Source organism: Pseudophryne corroboree, chromosome 12 (genome assembly GCF_028390025.1).
Source record: "Pseudophryne corroboree isolate aPseCor3 chromosome 12, aPseCor3.hap2, whole genome shotgun sequence".
Lineage (NCBI taxonomy): Eukaryota > Metazoa > Chordata > Amphibia > Anura > Myobatrachidae > Pseudophryne > Pseudophryne corroboree.
This window is the reverse complement of record NC_086455.1, coordinates 172,650,559-172,676,980: the sequence shown is the minus strand read 5'-3', so window position 1 is coordinate 172,676,980 and position 26,422 is coordinate 172,650,559. Positions and strand designations below refer to the sequence as shown.

Sequence of the window (26,422 nt, the reverse complement as noted above, 5' to 3'; positions counted from 1 at the left end):
CCGGACGCCTCGTCCCAATGCCAACAAACAGCTTCCCGGAAAGAAATAGCAAATCTGTCTTCTCCCGACATTTATCTATTGGAATAATTTGTTCTCTCTATACTGTGTACTCTGGACACTTAATGGGGCCGCTCACCGGGCGAGTGCAGGTATACAGAGCCCTAACACGAATTCCCTATTGCCAGGATACGGCTGCATTATGGAACTATAACTTTGGGCCAGTAATGACAGCTGGGCTACTTACTGTCACTAACCTTCCAGCTGAATTCCGCAACCTCACTTCCTTCTGTTTAAACTATTTCAATGTAACGTTTATAAATTGGTGGCAGAGATTACACACAGATGTGGCATTACTGCTTTATAAATGGTATTTTATTCATATTCTGTGATGCTCATCAGTGTAGGACAGCATGTAACACACTACAGAGACCGCGTCACACACTCACTGACAAAAAGGTTTAGGGAGTGGCGCTGTAACCAGATCCAGGTAGTGTCTGAGCTACCACCATTGTCAGGTGCAGTGGCTACGGGACCCCCAGGAGATGGGAGGACACATGTCTTGCAAAGCCCAGGGCCAGATTAATGGCCAAATGGTCTGGGTACGGAAATGAGGTGTATCCAGTGCTGTGTGGGTGGGGCCAGTGCTGTGTGGGTGGGGCAAGTATGGTGTGGGTGTGACCAGTACTGTGTGGGTGGGGCAAGTGCACTGTGGGTGTCACCAGTGCTGTGAGGGCAGGGCCAGTGTGGTGTGGGTGTCACCAGTGCTGTGTGGGTGGGGCAAGTATGGTGTGGGTGTGACCAGTACTGTGTGGGTGGGGCAAGTGCACTGTGGGTGTCACCAGTGCTGTGTGGGCAGGGCCAGTATGGTGTGGGTGTCACCAGTGCTGTGTGGGTGGGGCAAGTGCAGGGTGGGTGTCACCAGTGCGGTGTGGGTGTCACCAGTGCTGTGTGGGTGGGGCTGTGACCAGTGTTGTGTGGGTGGGGCCAGTGCAGTGGGGGTGGGGCCAGTACCATGTAGAACAATTGCGTCATGTTTCTCAGGAAAATACTTATAATTTATGGCCGCCCGTGCGGTCATGCCATCACGATAAAAAAATGCAAGTTCCATATGTTTTTTATAAGCATCCTTACTTGTAGCACAGTAATCCAGATTTGTTCCACGGCTGTAACATACCGCAGTCTGAAATGCAATCTTCCAAACTCCCGCTCATCCCCGGACAATGTTATTGTGTCTGTAACAAAGGAAAGTCTTATACTTACATCGTAATGGCAAGAAGGGGAACCTCAACCTATTTACTAAGCCTTGGGTGGAGATAAAGTCGCTGGAGATAAAGTACCAGCCAATCAGCTCCTAACTGTCATGTCACAGGCTGTGGTTGAAACAATGACAGTTGGGAGCTGATTGGCTGGTACTTTATCTCCAGCGACTTTATCTCCATCCAAGGCTTAGTTAATAGACCCCTTTAACTAATATTCTGCTTTCCAGTAAATATCTTATTGGAACAAAAAAGTGAAGGCAAATCTGAGTATTCACATATATAACGTTAAAATTACATAGGCCCTCATTCCGAGTTGTTCGCTCGGTAAAAATCTTCGCATCGCAGCGATTTTCCGCTTAATGCGCATGCGCAATGTCCGCACTGCGACTGCGCCAAGTAAATTTGCTATGCACTTAGGAATTTTACTCACGGCATTTTCATCGTTCTGGAGATCGTAATGTGATTGACAGGAAATGGGTGTTACTGGGCGGAAACAGGCCGTTTTATGGGCGTGTGGGGAAAAAACGCTACCGTTTCCGGAAAAAACGCAGGAGTGGCCGGAGAAACGGAGGAGTGTCTGGGCGAACGCTGGGTGTGTTTGTGACGTCAAACCAGGAACGACAAGCACTGAACTGATCGCAGATGCCGAGTAAGTCTGAAGCTACTCAGAAACTGCTACGAGGTGTGTAATCGCAATATTGCGATTACTTCGTTCGCAATTTTAAGATGCTAAGATTCACTCCCAGGAGGCGGCGGCTTAGCGTGAGCAACTCTGCTAAAATCCGCTTGCGAGCGAACAACTCGGAATGACCTCCATAATGTATATCATAGGAGGTGAACTTCACAGTAAGAGCACGCCAGCTGGGTCAAAGAGCAGAACTCGCTCCCACTGTGGCGCGCTTCGTGCCGCAAACCTCACTGCATCAGAAGATGTCGCTTTAAAGGCAGATGCTTCACGTATGTAACCATAAAACTTTTTTTCAGTTATTCATAATTAATAATTTGTGTGATAATAAAAAGACTTTAAGAGACATCAGGATCAAAAGTTCAATCAACAAGGGGGTACAAGCGACATAAATAATTATATAACCATCATTTCTAATGGGCTGGTTTTGTTTTTGTTTTTTTATTGATAAAATATTTAATAATGTAGACTATCCAAATTTGATGGCACATTGATGGTCCATTGTTTGGTACTGTGTAATGCATCCCTCTCACACACTGTATGAGGCAAATACATTTAGAGGAAGAAATGATAGAATTACTTAATTGGGAAATGAATCATAATAGCAAACAGTGTGCAATTTACAGTCTCTGAACATTTAATGACCAATTAATTAAAAATTGATTAAAAAAAGGTTACTTTTCATGTCCATCCTACTTAATACTATATCTATTAATATCATTTTTAGAATTACTTGACAAATGTTAATGTCTTTGATATTTGCTGATATTTCTTATAATGATCATTCTGCTCCCATTACCACATAAAGAGCATATGAGGGAAAAGATTTAGGGCCCATAGCGGTGCCCTCATTCTGCTTGTACAACATCTTATTATACAGGGTGGAGAAGGCTATTTTGTTGGCTTAGCCCAATATTACATGACTGAACGAAGCACTTTAAATCAAACCAATATTTTCAAAGGTGGCTATTTATTAGGTCTCTGAGGAGACTAATCTGTACATGAGAATACATAACTTTATTTTTTCAATAAAATTCTTCATATAAGGATATGTAATTGATAAATCTATTTTAATGCAACCCCACAGTGTATATACAGTTTGATCTCCCTCCCCCAATCACTCTAGGGCTAGTAGCATTTGTGTGACTATAACAGAATTCTATAACCTTACATACTTATTAAAGCCGCACCAGCACCTAACCAGCAGTGCGACTGGCGGCCCCTGGTCTTACCGAGGCTGCGGTTACTGCCCTGCGAGTCTTTCCTGGAGGAATTACTGCTTCGTACGCTGGACACAGAATCGTACCTCTGGGAAAGTAATACAAACAGTCAATGCATGAAGTATTTAATTTATCCTACAGACCACGCCAAAAATCACAGCATTGGCGCCAAAGGTGCAATTTGTCAGGTATTCCTATTACTCGGTTTGAAAGCTTGGGCAATAGGATCTTTGGAAAACCTTCACTTATTAATCTTCGGTGGTAACAAATCTCCAGACTTTGTCATTAGCCTTCCAATATTGTAAGTTTATTAGAGTTGGCGTTATTACGCTTTAAACTCATTCAGTCGGCTCAGATCAACTTTATTTATAAGATCGTAGCAAGTGCGTAATCTAATTGGCTATTGAAGAATTCACCCTTGTTTCCTGGCTGGCAACCATCAGTAATTACAGGTTAATTAGCAGGGATAAACGTTGTGCGAAAGTGCAAATTAAGCGGCACATGGCGTATCAGCGGGCACATTCCCTGGATATGCCCCCAGAATATAATTCTGCCTCTATGTTAGTGATTGGATTCTGGGTCTGACTGTAAACGTGAAGAGTGTGAAACTGTCGCAGACACATTCCGGTACCGCTCCCTCCATTAATAAAACTTTTATTTGTTTCTCCTAAAATACTAATCGGATAGTTTCATTCATGTTTTAATATGAATCATGAGATTTAGGGGACGTCTTTGTTTTGTGGGTTTGAACACCTTATTATATTGCTAGAAATGTGCTTTCCTGTACAGACCCAACCTCGAGGCTCAATGGCCCTGACTGCATGAAAGCTGCAGTGATAGCACTAATATGGTAATGCAGTAGGGGGCGTCACACAGCAGCAGCGATAGCACTAATATAGTAATGCAGCAGGGGGCGTCACACAGCAGCAGCGATAGCACTAATATGGTAATGCAGCAGACGGCGTCACACAGCAGCAGCGATAGCGCTAATATTGTAATGCAGCAGACGGCGTCACACAGCAGCAGCGATAGCACTAATATGGTATACAGCAGGGGGCGTCACACAGCAGCAGCGATAGCACTAATATGGTAATGCAGCAGGAGGCGTCACACAGCAGCAGTGATAGCACTAATATGGTAATGCAGCAGACGGCGTCACACAGCAGCAGCGATAGCACTAATATGGTAATGCAGCAGACGGCGTCACACAGCAGCAGCGATAGCACTAATATGGTAATACAGCAGGGGGCATCACACAGCAGCAGCGATAGCACTAATATGGTAATGCAGCAGGAGGCATCACACAGCAGCAGCGATAGCACTAATATGGTAATGCAGCAGACGGCGTCACACAGCAGCAGTGATAGCACTAATATGGTAATACAGCAGGAGGCGTCACACAGCAGCAGGGATAGCACTAATATGGTAATGCAGCAGACGGCGTCACACAGCAGCAGTGATAGCACTAATATGGTAATACAGCAGGGGGCATCACACAGCAGCAGCGATAGCACTAATATGGTAATGCAGCAGACGGTGTCACACAGCAGCAGCGATAGCACTAATATGGTAATGCTGCAGGAGGTGTCACACAGCAGCAGCGATAGCACTAATATGGTAATGCTGCAGGAGGTGTCACACAGCAGCAGCGATAGCACTAATATGGTAATGCTGCAGGAGGCGTCACACAGCAGCAGTGATAGCACTAATATGGTAATGCAGCAGGGGGCATCACACAGCAGCAGCGATAGCACTAATATGGTAATACGGCAGGGGGTGTCACACAGCAGCAGTGATAGCACTAGTATGGTAATGCAGCAGGGGGCGTCACACAGCAGCAGTGATAGCAGTAATATGGTAATGCAGCAGGAGGCGTCACACAGCAGCAGCGATAGCACTAATATGGTAATACAGCAGGGGGCATCACACAGCAGCAGCGATAGCACTAATATGGTAATGCAGCAGGAGGCATCACACAGCAGCAGCGATAGCACTAATATGGTAATACAGCAGGAGGCGTCACACAGCAGCAGCGATAGCACTAATATGGTAATGCAGCAGACGGCGTCACACAGCAGCAGTGATAGCACTAATATGGTAATGCAGCAGGAGGGGTCACACAGCAGCAGCGATAGCACTAATATGGTAATGCTGCAGGAGGTGTCACACAGCAGCAGCGATATCACTAATATGGTAATGCAGCAGACGGCGTCACACAGCAGCAGCGATAGCACTAATATGGTAATGCTGCAGGAGGTGTCACACAGCAGCAGCGATAGCACTAATATGGTAATGCTGCAGGAGGCGTCACACAGCAGCAGTGATAGCACTAATATGGTAATGCAGCAGGAGGCGTCACACAGCAGCAGTGATAGCACTAATATGGTAATGCAGCAGGAGGTGTCACACAGCAGCAGTGATAGCACTAATATGGTAATGCAGCAGGAGGCATCACACAGCAGCAGTGATAGCACTAATATGGTAATGCAGTAGGAGGTGTCACACAGCAGCAGTGATAGCACTAATATGGTAATGCAGCAGGAGGCGTCACACAGCAGCAGCCATTGCACTAATATGGTAATACAGCAGGAGGCGTCACACAGCAGCAGTGATAGCACTAATATGGTAATGCAGCAGGAGGTGTCACACAGCAGCAGCGATAGTGCTAATATAGTAATGCAGCAGGGGGCGTCACACAGCAGCAGCGATAGCACTAATATGGTAATGCAGCAGGAGGCGTCACACAGCAGCAGTGATAGCACTAATATGGTAATGCAGCAGGAGGTGTCACACAGCAGCAGCGATAGCACTAATATGGTAATGCAGCAGGGGGCGTCACACAGCAGCAGCTATAGCACTAATATGGTAATGCAGCAGGGGGCATCACACAGCAGCAGTGATAGCACTAATATGGTAATACAGCAGGAGGCGTCACACAGCAGCAGTGATAGCACTAATATGGTAATGCAGCAGGAGGTGTCACACAGCAGCAGTGATAGCACTCATATGGTAATACAGCAGGGGGCGTCACACAGCAGCAGTGATAGCACTAATATGGTAATACAGCAGGAGGCGTCACACAGCAGCAGTGATAGCACTAATATGGTAATGCAGCAGGAGGTGTCACACAGCAGCAGTGATAGCACTAATATGGTAATACAGCAGGAGGCGTCACACAGCAGCAGTGATAGCACTAATATGGTAATGCAGCAGGAGGTGTCACACAGCAGCAGTGATAGCACTAATATGGTAATGCAGCAGGAGGTGTCACACAGCAGCAGCGATAGCACTAATATGGTAATACAGCAGGAGGTGTCACACAGCAGCAGCGATAGCACTAATATGGTAATGCAGCAGGAGGTGTCACACAGCAGCAGTGATAGCACTAATATGGTAATGCAGCAGGAGGTGTCACACAGCAGCAGTGATAGCACTAATATGGTAATACAGCAGGAGGTGTCACACAGCAGCAGTGATAGTACTAATATGGTAATGCAGCAGGAGGCGTCACACAGCAGCAGCGATATCACTAATATGGTAATACAGCAGGAGGCATCACACAGCAGCAGCGATAGCACTAATATGGTAATGCAGCAGGGGGTGTCACACAGCAGCAGTGATAGCACTAATATGGTAATACAGCAGGAGGTGTCACACAGCAGCAGTGATAGCACTAATATGGTAATACAGCAGGAGGCATCACACAGCAGCAGCGATAGCACTAATATGGTAATGCAGCAGGGGGTGTCACACAGCAGCAGTGATAGCACTAATATGGTAATACAGCAGGAGGCATCACACAGCAGCAGCGATAGCACTAATATGGTAATACAGCAGGGGGCGTCACACAGCAGCAGTGATAGCACTAATATGGTAATACAGCAGGAGGCGTCACACAGCAGCAGTGATAGTACTAATATGGTAATACAGCAGGAGGCATCACACAGCAGCAGTGATAGCACTAATATGGTAATGCAGCAGGAGGTGTCACACAGCAGCAGTGATAGTACTAATATGGTAATACAGCAGGGGGTGTCACACAGCAGCAGTGATAGTACTAATATGGTAATACAGCAGGAGGCATCACACAGCAGCAGTGATAGCACTAATATGGTAATACAGCAGGAGGCGTCACACAGCAGTAGTGATAGCGCTAATATGGTAATACAGCAGGGGGTGTCACACAGCAGCAGTGATAGCACTAATATGGTAATGCAGCAGGGGGCGTCACACAGCAGCAGCGATAGCACTAATATGGTAATACAGCAGGAGGCATCACACAGCAGCAGCGATAGCACTAATATGGTAATACAGCAGGAGGCGTCACACAGCAGCAGTGATAGCACTAATATGGTAATACAGCAGGAGGCATCACACAGCAGCAGTGATAGCACTAATATGGTAATACAGCAGGAGGTGTCACACAGCAGCAGTGATAGCACTAATATGGTAATACAGCAGGAGGCGTCACACAGCAGCAGTGATAGCACTAATATGGTAATACAGCAGGAGGCATCACACAGCAGCAGCGATAGCACTAATATGGTAATACAGCAGGAGGCGTCACACAGCAGCAGTGATAGCACTAATATGGTAATACAGCAGGAGGCGTCACACAGCAGCAGCGATAGCACTAATATGGTAATGCAGCAGGAGGCGTCACACAGCAGCAGCGATAGCACTAATATGGTAATGCAGCAGGGGGTGTCACACAGCAGCAGTGATAGCACTAATATGGTAATGCAGCAGGAGGCATCACACAGCAGCAGCGATAGCACTAATATGGTAATGCAGCAGGAGGCATCACACAGCAGCAGTGATAGCACTAATATGGTAATGCAGCAGGAGGCATCACACAGCAGCAGTGATAGCACTCATATGGTAATGCAGCAGGGGGCGTCACACAGCAGCAGTGATAGCACTAATATGGTAATGCAGCAGGGGGCGTCACACAGCAGCAGCGATAGCACTAATATGGTAATACAGCAGGAGACGTCACACAGCAGCAGTGATAGAACTCATATGGTAATGCAGCAGGGGGCGTCACACAGCAGCAGCGATAGCACTAATATGGTAATGCAGCAGGAGGCGTCACACAGCAGCAGCGATAGCACTAATATGGTAATGCAGCAGACGGCGTCACACAGCAGCAGTGATAGCACTAATATGGTAATACAGCAGGAGGCATCACACAGCAGCAGCGATAGCACTAATATGGTAATGCAGCAGACGGCGTCACACAGCAGCAGTGATAGCACTAATATGGTAATACAGCAGGGGGCATCACACAGCAGCAGCGATAGCACTAATATGGTAATGCAGCAGACGGCGTCACACAGCAGCAGCGATAGCACTAATTGGTAATGCTGCAGGAGGTGTCACACAGCAGCAGCGATAGCACTAATATGGTAATGCTGCAGGAGGTGTCACACAGCAGCAGCGATAGCACTAATATGGTAATGCTGCAGGAGGCGTCACAGCAGCAGTGATAGCACTAATATGGTAATGCAGCAGGGGGCATCACACAGCAGCAGTGATAGCACTAGTATGGTAATGCAGCAGGGGGCGTCACACAGCAGCAGTGATAGCACTAATATGGTAATGCAGCAGGGGGCATCACACAGCAGCAGTGATAGCACTAGTATGGTAATGCAGCAGGGGGCGTCACACAGCAGCAGTGATAGCAGTAATATGGTAATGCAGCAGGAGGCGTCACACAGCAGCAGCGATAGCACTAATATGGTAATACAGCAGGGGGCATCACACAGCAGCAGCGATAGCACTAATATGGTAATGCAGCAGGAGGCATCACACAGCAGCAGCGATAGCACTAATATGGTAATGCAGCAGACGGCGTCATACAGCAGCAGTGATAGCACTAATATGGTAATACAGCAGGAGGCGTCACACAGCAGCAGCGATAGCACTAATATGGTAATGCAGCAGACGGCGTCACACAGCAGCAGTGATAGCACTAATATGGTAATACAGCAGGGGGCATCACACAGCAGCAGCGATAGCACTAATATGGTAATGCAGCAGACGGCGTCACACAGCAGCAGCGATAGCACTAATATGGTAATGCTGCAGGAGGTGTCACACAGCAGCAGCGATAGCACTAATATGGTAATGCTGCAGGAGGTGTCACACAGCAGCAGCGATAGCACTAATATGGTAATGCTGCAGGAGGCGTCACACAGCAGCAGTGATAGCACTAATATGGTAATGCAGCAGGGGGCATCACACAGCAGCAGTGATAGCACTAATATGGTAATGCAGCAGGAGGCGTCACACAGCAGCAGTGATAGTACTAATATGGTAATGCTGCAGGAGGTGTCACACAGCAGCAGCGATAGCACTAATATGGTAATGCTGCAGGAGGCGTCACACAGCAGCAGTGATAGCACTAATATGGTAATGCAGCAGGGGGCATCACACAGCAGCGGTGATAGCACTAATATGGTAATGCAGCAGGAGGCGTCACACAGCAGCAGTGATAGTACTAATATGGTAATGCAGCAGGGGGCATCACACAGCAGCAGTGATAGCACTAATATGGTAATGCAGCAGGAGGCGTCACACAGCAGCAGTGATAGCACTAATATGGTAATGCAGCAGGAGGTGTCACACAGTAGCAGTGATAGCAGTAATATGGTAATGCAGCAGGAGGTGTCACACAGCAGCAGCGATAGCACTAATATGGTAATGCAACAGGGTGCATCACACAGCAGCAGCCATTGCACTAATATGGTAATGCTGCAGGAGGTGTCACACAGCAGCAGCGATAGTGCTAATATAGTAATGCAGCAGGGGGCGTCACACAGCAGCAGCGATAGCACTAATATGGTAATGCAGCAGGAGGTGTCACACAGCAGCAGTGATAGCACTAATATGGTAATGCAGCAGGAGGCGTCACACAGCAGCAGCGATAGCACTAATATGGTAATGCAACAGGAGGCGTCACGCAGCAGCAGTGATAGCACTAATATGGTAATGCAGCAGGGGGCATCACACAGCAGCAGTGATAGCACTAATATGGTAATGCAGCAGGAGGCGTCACACAGTAGCAGTGATAGCAGTAATATGGTAATGCAGCAGGAGGTGTCACACAGCAGCAGCGATAGCACTAATATGGTAATGCAACAGGGTGCATCACACAGCAGCAGCCATTGCACTAATATGGTAATGCTGCAGGAGGTGTCACACAGCAGCAGCGATAGTGCTAATATAGTAATGCAGCAGGGGGCGTCACACAGCAGCAGCGATAGCACTAATATGGTAATGCAGCAGGAGGTGTCACACAGCAGCAGCGATAGCACTAATATGGTAATGCAGCAGGGGGCGTCACACAGCAGCAGTGATAGCACTAATATGGTAATGCAGCAGGGGGCGTCACACAGCAGCAGCTATAGCACTAATATGGTAATGCAGCAGGGGGCGTCACACAGCAGCAGCGATAGCACTAATATGGTAATGCAGCAGGAGGCATCACACAGCAGCAGTGATAGCACTAATATGGTAATGCAGCAGGAGGCGTCACACAGCAGCAGTGATAGCACTAATATGGTAATGCAGCAGGAGGCGTCACACAGCAGCAGTGATATCACTAATATGGTAATGCAGCAGGGGGCGTCACAAAGCAGCAGTGATAGCACTAATATGGTAATGCAGCAGGAGGTGTCACACAGCAGCAGTGATAGCACTCATATGGTAATGCAGCAGGGGGCGTCACACAGCAGCAGCGATAGCACTAATATGGTAATACAGCAGGAGGCGTCACACAGCAGCAGCGATAGCACTAATATGGTAATGCAGCAGGAGGCGTCACACAGCAGCAGCGATAGCACTAATATGGTAATGCAGCAGGAGGTGTCACACAGCATCAGTGATAGCACTAATATGGTAATGCAGCAGGAGGCGTCACACAGCAGCAGTGATAGCACTAATATGGTAATACAGCAGGGGGCGTCACACAGCAGCAGTGATATCAGTAATATGGTAATACAGCAGGAGGCATCACACAGCAGCAGTGATAGCACTAATATGGTAATACAGCAGGAGGCGTCACACAGCAGCAGCAATAGCACTAATATGGTAATGCAGCAGGAGGTGTCACACAGCAGCAGTGATAGCAGTAATATGGTAATACAGCAGGAGGCGTCACACAGCAGCAGCGATAGCACTAATATGGTAATGCAGCAGGAGGTGTCACACAGCAGCAGCGATAGCACTAATATGGTAATACAGCAGGAGGCATCACACAGCAGCAGCGATAGCACTAATATGGTAATGCAGCAGGAGGTGTCACACAGCAGCAGCGATAGCACTAATATGGTAATGCAGCAGGAGGTGTCACACAGCAGCAGCGATAGCACTAATATGGTAATGCTGCAGGAGGTGTCACACAGCAGCAGTGATAGCACTAATATGGTAATGCAGCAGGAGGCATCACACAGCAGCAGTGATAGCACTAATATGGTAATGCAGCAGGGGGCGTCACACAGCAGCAGTGATAGCACTAATATGGTAATGCAGCAGGAGGCGTCACACAGCAGCAGTGATAGCACTAATATGGTAATGCAGCAGGAGACGTCACACAGCAGCAGTGATAGCACTAATATGGTAATGCAGCAGGAGGCGTCACACAGCAGCAGTGATAGCACTAATATGGGAATGCAGCAGGAGGCGTCACACAGCAGCAGTGATAGCACTAATATGGTAATGCAGCAGGAGGCATCACACAGCAGCAGTGATAGCACTAATATGGTAATGCAGCAGGAGGCGTCACACAGCAGCAGTGATAGCACTAATATGGTAATGCAGCAGGGGGCGTCACACAGCAGCAGTGATAGCACTAATATGGTAATGCAGCAGGAGGCGTCACACAGCAGCAGTGATAGCACTAATATGGTAATGCAGCAGGAGGCGTCACACAGCAGCAGTGATAGCACTAATATGGTAATACAGCAGGAGGCGTCACACAGCAGCAGCGATAGCACTAATATGGTAATGCAGCAGACGGCGTCACACAGCAGCAGCTATAGCACTAATATGGTAATGCAGCAGGGGGCATCACACAGCAGCAGTGATAGCACTAATATGGTAATACAGCAGGAGGCGTCACACAGCAGCAGTGATAGCACTAATATGGTAATACAGCAGGAGACGTCACACAGCAGCAGTGATAGCACTAATATGGTAATACAGCAGGGGGCGTCACACAGCAGCAGCGATAGCACTAATATGGTAATACAGCAGGGGGCGTCACACAGCAGCAGTGATAGCACTAATATGGTAATGCAGCAGGAGGGGTCACACAGCAGCAGCGATAGCACTAATATGGTAATACAGCAGGAGGTGTCACATAGCAGCAGTGATAGCACTAATATGGTAATGCAGCAGGAGGTGTCACACAGCAGCAGTGATAGCACTAATATGGTAATACAGCAGGAGGTGTCACATAGCAGCAGTGATAGCACTAATATGGTAATACAGCAGAAGGCGTCACACAGCAGCAGCGGTAGCACTAATATGGTAATGCAGCAGGAGGCGTCACACAGCAGCAGTGATAGCACTAATATGGTAATGTAGCAGGAGGCGTCACACAGCAGCAGTGATAGCACTAATATGGTAATGCAGCAGGAGGCGTCACACAGCAGCAGTGATAGCACTAATATGGTAATGCAGCAGGAGGTGTCACACAGCAGCAGTGATAGCACTAATATGGTAATGCAGCAGGAGGTGTCACACAGCAGCAGTGATAACACTAATATGGTAATACAGCAGGAGGTGTCACACAGCAGCAGTGATAGCACTAATATGGTAATACAGCAGGGGGCGTCACACAGCAGCAGCGATAGCACTAATATGGTAATACAGCAGGAGGTGTCACATAGCAGCAGTGATAGCACTAATATGGTAATACAGCAGGAGGTGTCACATAGCAGCAGTGATAGCACTAATATGGTAATGCAGCAGGAGGCGTCACACAGCAGCAGTGATAGCACTAATATGGTAATACAGCAGGAGGCGTCACACAGCAGCAGTGATAGCAGTAATATGGTAATGCAGCAGGGGGCGTCACACAGCAGCAGCGATAGCACTAATATGGTAATACAGCAGGAGACGTCACACAGCAGCAGCGATAGCAATAATATGGTAATGCAGCAGGAGGCGTCACACAGCAGCAGTGATAGAACTCATATGGTAATGCAGCAGGGGGCGTCACACAGCAGCAGCGATAGCACTAATATGGTAATACAGCAGGAGGCGTCACACAGCAGCAGTGATAGCACTAATATGGTAATGCAGCAGAGGGCGTCACACAGCAGCAGTGATAGCACTAATATGGTAATACAGCAGGAGGCGTCACACAGCAGCAGCGATAGCACTAATATGGTAATACAGCAGGAGGCGTCACACAGCAGCAGTGATAGCACTAATATGGTAATGCAGCAGGAGGTGTCACACAGCAGCAGTGATAGCACTAATATGGTAATACAGCAGGGGGCGTCACACAGCAGCAGTGATAGCACTAATATGGTAATACAGCAGGAGGTGTCACACAGCAGCAGTGATAGCACTAATATGGTAATGCAGCAGGGGGCGTCACACAGCAGCAGCGATAGCACTAATATGGTAATACAGCAGGGGGTGTCACACAGCAGCAGTGATAGCACTAATATGGTAATACAGCAGGGGGCGTCACACAGCAGCAGCGATAGCACTAATATGGTAATGCAGCAGGGGGCGTCACACAGCAGCAGTGATAGCAGTAATATGGTAATGCAGCAGGAGGTGTCACATAGCAGCAGTGATAGCACTAATATGGTAATGCAGCAGGAGGTGTCACACAGCAGCAGTGATAGCACTAATATGGTAATACAGCAGGGGGCGTCACACAGCAGCAGTGATAGCACTAATATGGTAATGCAGCAGGAGGTGTCACACAGCAGCAGTGATAGCACTAATATGGTAATACAGCAGGAGGTGTCACACAGCAGCAGTGATAGCACTAATATGGTAATGCAGCAGGAGGCGTCACACAGCAGCAGTGATAGCACTAATATGGTAATGCAGCAGGGGGTGTCACACAGCAGCAGTGATAGCACTAATATGGTAATACAGCAGGAGGTGTCACACAGCAGCAGTGATAGCACTAATATGGTAATGCAGCAGGGGGCATCACACAGCAGCAGTGATAGCACTAATATGGTAATACAGCAGGAGGTGTCACACAGCAGCAGTGATAGCTCTAATATGGTAATGCAGCAGGGGGCGTCACACAGCAGCAGTGATAGCACTAATATGGTAATGCAGCAGGGGGTGTCACACAGCAGCAGTGATAGCACTAATATGGTAATGCAGCAGGGGGTGTCACACAGCAGCAGTGATAGCACTAATATGGTAATGCAGCAGGAGGCGTCACACAGCAGCAGTGATAGCACTAATATGGTAATGCAGCAGGAGGTGTCACACAGCAGCAGTGATAGCACTAATATGGTAATGCAGCAGGAGGCGTCACACAGCAGCAGTGATAGCACTAATATGGTAATGCAGCAGGGGGTGTCACACAGCAGCAGTGATAGCACTAATATGGTAATACAGCAGGAGGTGTCACACAGCAGCAGTGATAGCACTAATATGGTAATACAGCAGGGGGCATCACACAGCAGCAGTGATAGCACTAATATGGTAATACAGCAGGAGGCGTCACACAGCAGCAGTGATAGCACTAATATGGTAATACAGCAGGAGGTGTCACACAGCAGCAGTGATAGCTCTAATATGGTAATGCAGCAGGAGGCGTCACACAGCAGCAGTGATAGCTCTAATATGGTAATGCAGCAGGAGGTGTCACACAGCAGCAGTGATAGCTCTAATATGGTAATGCAGCAGGAGGCGTCACACAGCAGCAGTGATAGCACTAATATGGTAATACAGCAGGGGGCATCACACAGCAGCAGTGATAGCACTAATATGGTAATACAGCAGGAGGTGTCACACAGCAGCAGTGATAGCTCTAATATGGTAATGCAGCAGGAGGCGTCACACAGCAGCAGTGATAGCACTAATATGGTAATGCAGCAGGAGGTGTCACACAGCAGCAGTGATAGCACTAATATGGTAATACAGCAGGAGGTGTCACACAGCAGCAGTGATAGCACTAATATGGTAATACAGCAGGGGGCATCACACAGCAGCAGTGATAGCACTAATATGGTAATACAGCAGGAGGTGTCACACAGCAGCAGTGATAGCTCTAATATGGTAATGCAGCAGGGGGCGTCACACAGCAGCAGTGATAGCTCTAATATGGTAATGCAGCAGGGGGGCGTCACACAGCAGCAGTGATAGCACTAATATGGTAATACAGCAGGAGGCGTCACACAGCAGCAGTGATAGCAGTAATATGGTAATGCAGCAGGAGGTGTCACACAGCAGCAGTGATAGCACTAATATGGTAATACAGCAGGAGGTGTCACACAGCAGCAGTGATAGCACTAATATGGTAATACAGCAGGGGGCGTCACACAGCAGCAGTGATAGCACTAATATGGTAATGCAGCAGGAGGCGTCACACAGCAGCAGTGATAGCACTAATATGGTAATACAGCAGGAGGTGTCACACAGCAGCAGTGATAGCTCTAATATGGTAATGCAGCAGGGGGCGTCACACAGCAGCAGTGATAGCACTAGTATGGTAATGCAGCAGGGGGCGTCACACAGCAGCAGTGATAGCAGTAATATGGTAATGCAGCAGGAGGCGTCACACAGCAGCAGTGATAGCACTAATATGGTAATGCAGCAGGGGGCGTCACACAGCAGCAGTGATAGCACTAATATGGTAATGCAGCAGGGGGCGTCACACAGCAGCAGTGATAGCACTAATATGGTAATACAGCAGGAGGTGTCACACAGCAGCAGTGATAGCTCTAATATGGTAATGCAGCAGGAGGCGTCACACAGCAGCAGTGATAGCACTAATATGGTAATGCAGCAGGAGGTGTCACACAGCAGTAGTGATAGCACTAATATGGTAATGCAGCAGGAGGCGTCACACAGCAGCAGTGATAGCACTAATATGGTAATGCAGCAGGAGGTGTCACACAGCAGCAGTGATAGCACTAATATGGTAATGCAGCAGGAGGTGTCACACAGCAGCAGTGATAGCACTAATATGGTAATACAGCAGGAGGCGTCACACAGCAGCAGTGATAGCACTAATATGGTAATACAGCAGGAGGTGTCACACAGCAGCAGTGATAGCTCTAATATGGTAATGCAGCAGGGGGCGTCACACAGCAGCAGTGATAGCTCTAATATGGTAATGCAGCAGGGGGGGCGTCACACAGCAGCAGTGATAGCACTAATATGGTAATACAGCAGGAGGCGTCACACAGCAGCAGTGATAGCAGTAATATGGTAATGCAGCAGGAGGTGTCACACAGCAGCAGCGATAGCACTAATATGGTAATGCAGCAGGAGGTGTCACACAGCAGCAGTGATAGCACTAATATGGTAATACAGCAGGAGGCGTCACACAGCAGCAGTGATAGCACTAATATGGTAATACAGCAGGAGGTGTCACACAGCAGCAGTGATAGCTCTAATATGGTAATGCAGCAGGGGGCGTCACACAGCAGCAGTGATAGCTCTAATATGGTAATGCAGCAGGGGGGCGTCACACAGCAGCAGTGATAGCACTAATATGGTAATACAGCAGGAGGCGTCACACAGCAGCAGTGATAGCAGTAATATGGTAATGCAGCAGGAGGTGTCACACAGCAGCAGCGATAGCACTAATATGGTAATGCAGCAGGAGGTGTCACACAGCAGCAGTGATAGCAGTAATATGGTAATGCAGGAGGTGTCACACAGCAGCAGTGATAGCACTAATATGGTAATGCAGCAGGGGGCGTCACACAGCAGCAGTGATAGCAGTAATATGGTAATGCAGCAGGGGGCGTCACACAGCAGCAGTGATAGCACTAATATGGTAATACAGCAGGGGGCGTCACACAGCAGCAGTGATAGCACTAATATGGTAATGCAGCAGGAGGTGTCACACAGCAGTAGTGATAGCACTAATATGGTAATACAGCAGGGGGCGTCACACAGCAGCAGTGATAGCACTAATATGGTAATACAGCAGGGGGCGTCACACAGCAGCAGTGATAGCACTAATATGGTAATACAGCAGGAGGTGTCACACAGCAGCAGTGATAGCACTAATATGGTAATGCAGCAGGAGGCGTCACACAGCAGCAGTGATAGCACTAATATGGTAATACAGCAGGGGGCGTCACACAGCAGCAGTGATAGCACTAATATGGTAATACAGCAGGAGGTGTCACACAGCAGCAGTGATAGCACTAATATGGTAATACAGCAGGAGGCGTCACACAGCAGCAGCGATAGCACTAATATGGTAATACAGCAGGGGGCGTCACACAGCAGCAGTGATAGCACTAATATGGTAATGCAGCAGGAGGTGTCACACAGCAGCAGTGATAGCAGTAATATGGTAATGCAGCAGGGGGGGGTCACACAGCAGTAGTGATAGCACTAATATGGTAATACAGCAGGAGGCGTCACACAGCAGCAGCGATAGCACTAATATGGTAATACAGCAGGGGGCGTCACACAGCAGCAGTGATAGCACTAATATGGTAATGCAGCAGGAGGTGTCACACAGCAGCAGTGATAGCAGTAATATGGTAATACAGCAGGAGGTGTCACACAGCAGCAGTGATAGCACTAATATGGTAATACAGCAGGAGGTGTCACACAGCAGCAGTGATAGCAGTAATATGGTAATGCAGCAGAGGGTGTCACACAGCAGCACTGATTGCACTAATATGGTAATACAGCAGGAGGCGTCACACAGCAGCAGTGATAGCAGTAATATGGTAATGCAGCAGGGGGTGTCACACAGCAGCAGTGATAGCACTAATATGGTAATACAGCAGGAGGTGTCACACAGCAGCAGTGATAGCAGTAATATGGTAATGCAGCAGGGGGTGTCACACAGCAGCAGTGATAGCAGTAATATGGTAATACAGCAGGAGGAGTCACACAGCAGCAGTGATAGCACTAATATGGTAATACAGCAGGAGGTGTCACACAGCAGCAGTGATAGCACTAATATGGTAATGCAGCAGGAGGTGTCACACAGCAGCAGTGATAGCACTAATATGGTAATACAGCAGGAGGCGTCACACAGCAGCAGTGATAGCAGTAATATGGTAATGCAGCAGGAGGTGTCACACAGCAGCAGTGATAGCAGTAATATGGTAATACAGCAGGAGGCGTCACACAGCAGCAGTGATAGCAGTAATATGGTAATGCAGCAGGGGGTGTCACACAGCAGCAGTGATAGCACTAATATGGTAATACAGCAGGAGGCGTCACACAGCAGCAGTGATAGCAGTAATATGGTAATGCAGCAGGGGGCGTCACACAGCAGCAGTGATAGCACTAATATGGTAATACAGCAGGAGGTGTCACACAGCAGCAGTGATAGCAGTAATATGGTAATGCAGCAGGGGGTGTCACACAGCAGCAGTGATAGCACTAATATGGTAATACAGCAGGAGGTGTCACACAGCAGCAGTGATAGCAGTAATATGGTAATGCAGCAGGAGGTGTCACACAGCAGCAGTGATAGCACTAATATGGTAATACAGCAGGAGGCGTCACACAGCAGCAGTGATAGCAGTAATATGGTAATGCAGCAGGGGGCGTCACACAGCAGCAGTGATAGCACTAATATGGTAATACAGCAGGGGGTGTCACACAGCAGCAGTGATAGCACTAATATGGTAATACAGCAGGAGGTGTCACACAGCAGCAGTGATAGCAGTAATATGGTAATGCAGCAGGGGGTGTCACACAGCAGCAGTGATAGCACTAATATGGTAATACAGCAGGAGGTGTCACACAGCAGCAGTGATAGCAGTAATATGGTAATGCAGCAGGAGGTGTCACACAGCAGAAGTGATAGCACTAATATGGTAATGCAGCAGGAGGCGTCACACAGCAGCAGCGATAGCACTAATATGGTAATACAGCAGGGGGCGTCACACAGCAGCAGCGATAGCACTAATATGGTAATGCAGCAGGAGGCGTCACACAGCAGCAGTGATAGCACTAATATGGTAATGCAGCAGGAGGCGTCACACAGCAGCAGTGATAGCACTAATATGGTAATGCAGCAGGAGGCGTCACACAGCAGCAGTGATAGCACTAATATGGTAATGCAGCAGGAGGCGTCACACAGCAGCAGCGATATCACTAATATGGTAATACAGCAGGAGGTGTCACACAGCAGCAGTGATAGCAGTAATATGGTAATGCAGCAGGAGGCGTCACACAGCAGCAGTGATAGCACTAATATGGTAATGCAGCAGGAGGTGTCACACAGCAGCAGTGATAGCAGTAATATGGTAATGCAGCAGGAGGCGTCACACAGCAGCAGTGATAGCAGTAATATGGTAATGCAGCAGGAGGCGTCACACAGCAGCAGCGATAGCACTAATATGGTAATACAGCAGGAGGTGTCACACAGCAGCAGTGATAGCACTAATATGGTAATGCAGCAGGAGACGTCACACAGCAGCAGTGATAGCACTAATATGGTAATGCAGCAGGAGGCGTCACACAGCAGCAGCGATAGCACTAATATGGTAATACAGCAGGAGGCGTCACACAGCAGCAGTGATAGCACTAATATGGTAATGCAGCAGGAGGCGTCACACAGCAGCAGCGATAGCACTAATATGGTAATACAGCAGGAGGTGTCACACAGCAGCAGTGATAGCACTAATATGGTAATACAGCAGGGGGCGTCACATAGCAGCAGTGATAGCACTAATATGGTAATACAGCAGAAGGCGTCACACAGCAGCAGTTATAGCACTAATATGGTAATACAGCAGAAGGCGTCACACAGCAGCAGTGATAGCACTAATATGGTAATACAGCAGGGGGCGTCACATAGCAGCAGTGATAGCACTAATATGGTAATACAGCAGAAGGCGTCACACAGCAGCAGTTATAGCACTAATATGGTAATGCAGCAGGAGGTGTCACACAGCAGCAGTGATAGCACTAATATGGTAATACAGCAGAAGGCGTCACACAGCAGCAGTTATAGCACTAATATGGTAATACAGCAGAAGGCGTCACACAGCAGCAGTGATAGCACTAATATGGTAATGCAGCAGGGGGCGTCACATAGCAGCAGTGATAGCACTAATATGGTAATACAGCAGAAGGCGTCACACAGCAGCAGTGATAGCACTAATATGGTAATACAGCAGGAGGTGTCACACAGCAGCAGTGATAGCACTAATATGGTAATACAGCAGGGGGTGTCACACAGCAGCAGTGATAGCACTAATATGGTAATACAGCAGGGGGCGTCACATAGCAGCAGTGATAGCACTAATATGGTAATACAGCAGAAGGCGTCACACAGCAGCAGTGATAGCACTAATATGGTAATACAGCAGGAGGTGTCACACAGCAGCAGTGATAGCACTAATATGGTAATACAGCAGGGGGCGTCACACAGCAGCAGTGATAGCACTAATATGGTAATGCAGCAGGGGGCGTCACACAGCAGCAGTGATAGCACTAATATGGTAATGCAGCAGGAGGTGTCACACAGCAGCAGTGATAGCACTAATATGGTAATACAGCAGGAGGCGTCACACAGCAGCAGTGATAGCACTAATATGGTAATGCAGCAGGGGGCGTCACACAGCAGCAGTGATATCAGTAATATGGTAATACAGCAGGAGGCATCACACAGCAGCAGTGATAGCACTAATATGGTAATGCAGCAGGAGGTGTCACACAGCAGCAGTGATAGCACTAATATGGTAATGCAGCAGGAGGTGTCACACAGCAGCAGTGATAGCACTAATATGGTAATGCAGCAGGGGGCGTCACACAGCAGCAGTGATAGCACTAATATGGTAATACAGCAGGAGGCGTCACACAGCAGTAGTGATAGCGCTAATATGGTAATACAGCAGGAGGCGTCACACAGCAGCAGTGATAGCACTAATATGGTAATGCAGCAGGGGGCGTCACACAGCAGCAGTGATATCAGTAATATGGTAATACAGCAGGAGGCATCACACAGCAGCAGTGATAGCACTAATATGGTAATGCAGCAGGAGGCGTCACACAGCAGCAGTGATAGCACTAATATGGTAATGCAGCAGGGGGCGTCACACAGCAGCAGTGATAGCACTAATATGGTAATACAGCAGGAGGTGTCACACAGCAGCAGTGATAACACTAATATGGTAATACAGCAGACGGCGTCACACAGCAGCAGTGATAGCACTAATATGGTAATGCAGCAGGAGGCGTCACACAGCAGCAGTGATAGCACTAATATGGTAATACAGCAGGAGGCGTCACACAGCAGCAGTGATAGCACTAATATGGTAATGCAGCAGGAGGTGTCACACAGCAGCAGTGATAGCACTAATATGGTAATACAGCAGGAGGCGTCACACAGCAGCAGTGATAGCACTAATATGGTAATGCAGCAGGAGGAGTCACACAGCAGCAGTGATAGCACTAATATGGTAATGCAGCAGGAGGAGTCACACAGCAGCAGTGATAGCACTAATATGGTAATGCAGCAGGAGGTGTCACACAGCAGCAGTGATAGCACTAATATGGTAATGCAGCAGGAGGTGTCACACAGCAGCAGTGATAGCACTAATATGGTAATACAGCAGGAGGTGTCACACAGCAGCAGTGATAACACTAATATGGTAATACAGCAGGAGGCGTCACACAGCAGCAGTGATAGCACTAATATGGTAATGCAGCAGGAGGCGTCACACAGCAGCAGTGATAGCACTAATATGGTAATACAGCAGGAGGTGTCACACAGCAGCAGTGATAGCACTAATATGGTAATACAGCAGGAGGTGTCACACAGCAGCAGTGATAGCAGTAATATGGTAATGCAGCAGGAGGAGTCACACAGCAGCAGTGATAGCACTAATATGGTAATACAGCAGGAGGAGTCACACAGCAGCAGTGATAGCACTAATATGGTAATGCAGCAGAGGGTGTCACACAGCAGCAGTGATAGCACTAATATGGTAATGCAGCAGGAGGTGTCACACAGCAGCAGTGATAGCACTAATATGGTAATACAGCAGGAGGTGTCACACAGCAGCAGTGATAACACTAATATGGTAATACAGCAGGAGGCGTCACACAGCAGCAGTGATAGCACTAATATGGTAATACAGCAGGAGGCGTCACACAGCAGTAGTGATAGCGCTAATATGGTAATACAGCAGGAGGCGTCACACAGCAGCAGTGATAGCACTAATATGGTAATGCAGCAGGGGGCGTCACACAGCAGCAGTGATATCAGTAATATGGTAATACAGCAGGAGGCATCACACAGCAGCAGTGATAGCACTAATATGGTAATGCAGCAGGAGGCGTCACACAGCAGCAGTGATAGCACTAATATGGTAATGCAGCAGGGGGCGTCACACAGCAGCAGTGATAGCACTAATATGGTAATACAGCAGGAGGTGTCACACAGCAGCAGTGATAACACTAATATGGTAATACAGCAGACGGCGTCACACAGCAGCAGTGATAGCACTAATATGGTAATGCAGCAGGAGGCGTCACACAGCAGCAGTGATAGCACTAATATGGTAATACAGCAGGAGGCGTCACACAGCAGCAGTGATAGCACTAATATGGTAATGCAGCAGGAGGTGTCACACAGCAGCAGTGATAGCACTAATATGGTAATACAGCAGGAGGCGTCACACAGCAGCAGTGATAGCACTAATATGGTAATGCAGCAGGAGGAGTCACACAGCAGCAGTGATAGCACTAATATGGTAATGCAGCAGGAGGAGTCACACAGCAGCAGTGATAGCACTAATATGGTAATGCAGCAGGAGGTGTCACACAGCAGCAGTGATAGCACTAATATGGTAATACAGCAGGAGGCGTCACACAGCAGCAGTGATAGCAGTAATATGGTAATGCAGCAGGAGGAGTCACACAGCAGCAGTGATAGCACTAATATGGTAATGCAGCAGGGGGCGTCACACAGCAGCAGTGATAGCACTAATATGGTAATACAGCAGGAGGTGTCACACAGCAGCAGTGATAGCACTAATATGGTAATGCAGCAGAGGGTGTCACACAGCAGCAGTGATAGCACTAATATGGTAATACAGCAGGAGGCGTCACACAGCAGCAGTGATAGCAGTAATATGGTAATACAGCAGGAGGTGTCACACAGCAGCAGTGATAGCACTAATATGGTAATACAGCAGGGGGCGTCACACAGCAGCAGTGATAGCACTAATATGGTAATACAGCAGGAGGAGTCACACAGCAGCAGTGATAGCACTAATATGGTAATGCAGCAGAGGGTGTCACACAGCAGCAGTGATAGCACTAATATGGTAATACAGCAGGAGGCGTCACACAGCAGCAGTGATAGCAGTAATATGGTAATACAGCAGGAGGTGTCACACAGCAGCAGTGATAGCACTAATATGGTAATGCAGCAGGGGGGCGTCACACCTCCTGCTGCATAATTGATCTGAGTTGCGCCCTGGGCACAGCATCGGACGGAGATCCAGGTCTCGCACATCTCCCACAACGCTGGCGACTTGCCTTCGTTTTAAGAAACAGAGGCTGCCGTCCCCTTCCCACCCCTATACGGCATCAAACTGTAAATCACTGGCAGTCTGATGCAGCCCTCGTCCGCCGCTGCAGACCCAGTACGGGTCTGGCGAATGCGCAAAGTACCGCACATTGGTACTCTGCGGCATGCACTGCATATCCTTCGGGATCTGACTGAGGCCCAACAGACGTATCACTGATAGTATCCCAATAACAGGACCTTCCTCCTAACTACCTGTAACATTCAGCAGAAAATGCAATGCCCCTCCCCCACCAGGGAACTACCTGCACATCCTGCACCACTTGTGCCTCATTTAAATCATTTTTGCCCCATTAAATGAAATCTTGACTTGCACGTGGGTGAAGATATGTGCACGCCCACTCACCCCAAGGACTGCCCACAGTTTACGCAGCTCCTCCCACAGAAACAATACCTTTTCCCGCCTGCAGCCCGCACTATGATATTATAGCAAGCCCATGTGCCTCCACTCTGCATACCGTAACATGGGTGTGGTATGCAAGGTCGACAGTTACTAAGTCGACAGTAATTAGGTCGACAGAGTATCTAGGTCAACAGGTCAAAAGGTCGACATACATTTTTTGTGTTTTTTTGTGTCGTTTTCTCCGTACAGTGACAGGAAAACCCCAATTAGCGCACCGTGTCCCCTCGCTCTGCTGCCGCTGCGCTCGCCACAGGTTACCGTTCCCAATCGTAGTCTGTGTGGATCGTTAAGTATGAAAAAGTTTTAAAAAAAGACTAAAATAGTGACAAACTCATGTCGACCATTTGAACTGTCGACCTAGAACATATCAACCTAGAGACTCTTTTGACCTAGTTACTGTCGACCAATAGTGGTCAACCTAGACACTGCTGACCTAGAGACCGGATCCGTCGTAACATAAGTTAGTATTTAATTGTATTTGTATTTGTGTCCGTGTTTCATTGTATTTTACATGATAAATACAACATTTGCATTTATTAATAATTACCAGGACCATCTTCTCACGTACATGACGCTTAATGACAGTATTATACTGTGTACAAATAGGGTAATGTGTGTTTTATATTGCCCTCTCACGCTGTCCCGTCGCTACGCTCTCACGGACTGTAAGCACTGCGCCTGATGTAGTGCTGACGCATAGTGGTAGTGATGTACAACCGGATGCATCTCCCGCGTAACGTGGTTTCTCAGCTATAAATGTACATTAGCGATTAGGAGAGAGTGACAGTCCCATGTGCTGGCAGCGCTCCAGCTGACGCTTCCTGTGACATCACCACACTGCAGGAAGTGTGTCAGCTCTGCGCGGCCAGATAACGTGAGGCTTGTGGCGTAGGTTTGTGTGTCAATAACAGCACAGAGTTACTGCAGTCATAGCGTCGTCACTTACACTGGTATGTGTGCTAATAACTATATACTGCAACGATCTGCCTGAGGCCGCACTATTAATGTTACTGTCCAGCTTCATCATGAGTTCTCACAATCACATTTCCATACATACGTATATCATCATGAGAAGGGGGCACCTTTCACATGTGGGGTCCTGTGAACATTGTGGATGAATTGCACCAAGATATGTATAATATATAGGGCCTGATTCGGATTTGGAAGCCGGGCAGAATAAGCACGTACATTTGTATCTGGAACAAGCCACGCTGCCATGCAAGGGGAGCAAATACATATATACTGTTTCCGTGCAGGGTAAATACTGGCTGCTTCTGCATGTAGCCCACACGTCAGACAGCTTTATTGTTACACTGCAATTCAGATGTCACACCACTCAAATGTAACTCTCTCTGCACATGTTACATCTGCCCCACCTGCAGTGCACATGGTTTTGGCCAGTTGCTTGCTTTTTTGGTTTGATGGCACGTCTGAATAACCCCCACAATGCACCTGCCTGCTTGTATTACACACTCTTTATATAACAGTCCTATTTCTGTGCCCCCCCCAGGCGGTATCAGAGCTCCCCGTACCTGGATATAGCCGCTCAGGTCATACAGAGAGGTGCTCAGGCCGGGGGAATCGGCCGCCTTGATGTTCCTCAGGTCACAGACTGTAATACACCCAGAAATGAAGGGATTAGGTGACTGGAACCCGTGGAGTGGGACATGTGAGAGACAGTAATCACTGTGTAACGTGCTGTGTGTGGGTGCGTGGCATAGCTGCATGTGTGTGCACAACACGCCGGGAGCTGGGCATACCTGGCGGGATTCTGTTTGCTTTGAAGGCTGATCAAACAAGACTGTGAGTAATGCTGGAATCATGGGTAAGTCATTATTTGCTGTAGCTCTGTCACTAACTGTGCGTCAGGGCAAAGAGGAGACCTATAATACAGCCGGGCACAGGAGATACACCTGCAGACTGGCACATGGCACGCTACACCTGCAGACTGGCACATCACACACTACACCTGCAGACTGGCACATGGCACCCTACACCTGCAGACTGGCACATGGTACCCTACACCTGTAGACTGGCACATGGTACCCTACACCTGTAGACTGGCACATGACCCACTACACTTGCAGACTGGCACATGGTACACTACACCGC

General features: G+C 48.1%; 1 protein-coding gene across 2 annotated transcripts in view; it reads right to left on the bottom strand.

Annotated features, from left to right (window-relative positions):
* TC2N (tandem C2 domains, nuclear) overlaps window positions 1-26,422 on the bottom strand; it is a 110,233-nt gene that overhangs the window by 27,282 nt on the left and 56,529 nt on the right. For both annotated transcript variants that reach the window (XM_063948580.1, XM_063948581.1), the window contains exons 5-7: window positions 25,843-25,922; window positions 3,177-3,252; window positions 1,132-1,232 (exon numbers count right to left, since the gene is read on the bottom strand). In XM_063948580.1, the coding sequence (XP_063804650.1) occupies window positions 1,132-1,232; window positions 3,177-3,252; window positions 25,843-25,922 (257 nt within the window). The remainder of the gene's footprint in view (window positions 1-1,131; window positions 1,233-3,176; window positions 3,253-25,842; window positions 25,923-26,422) is intronic.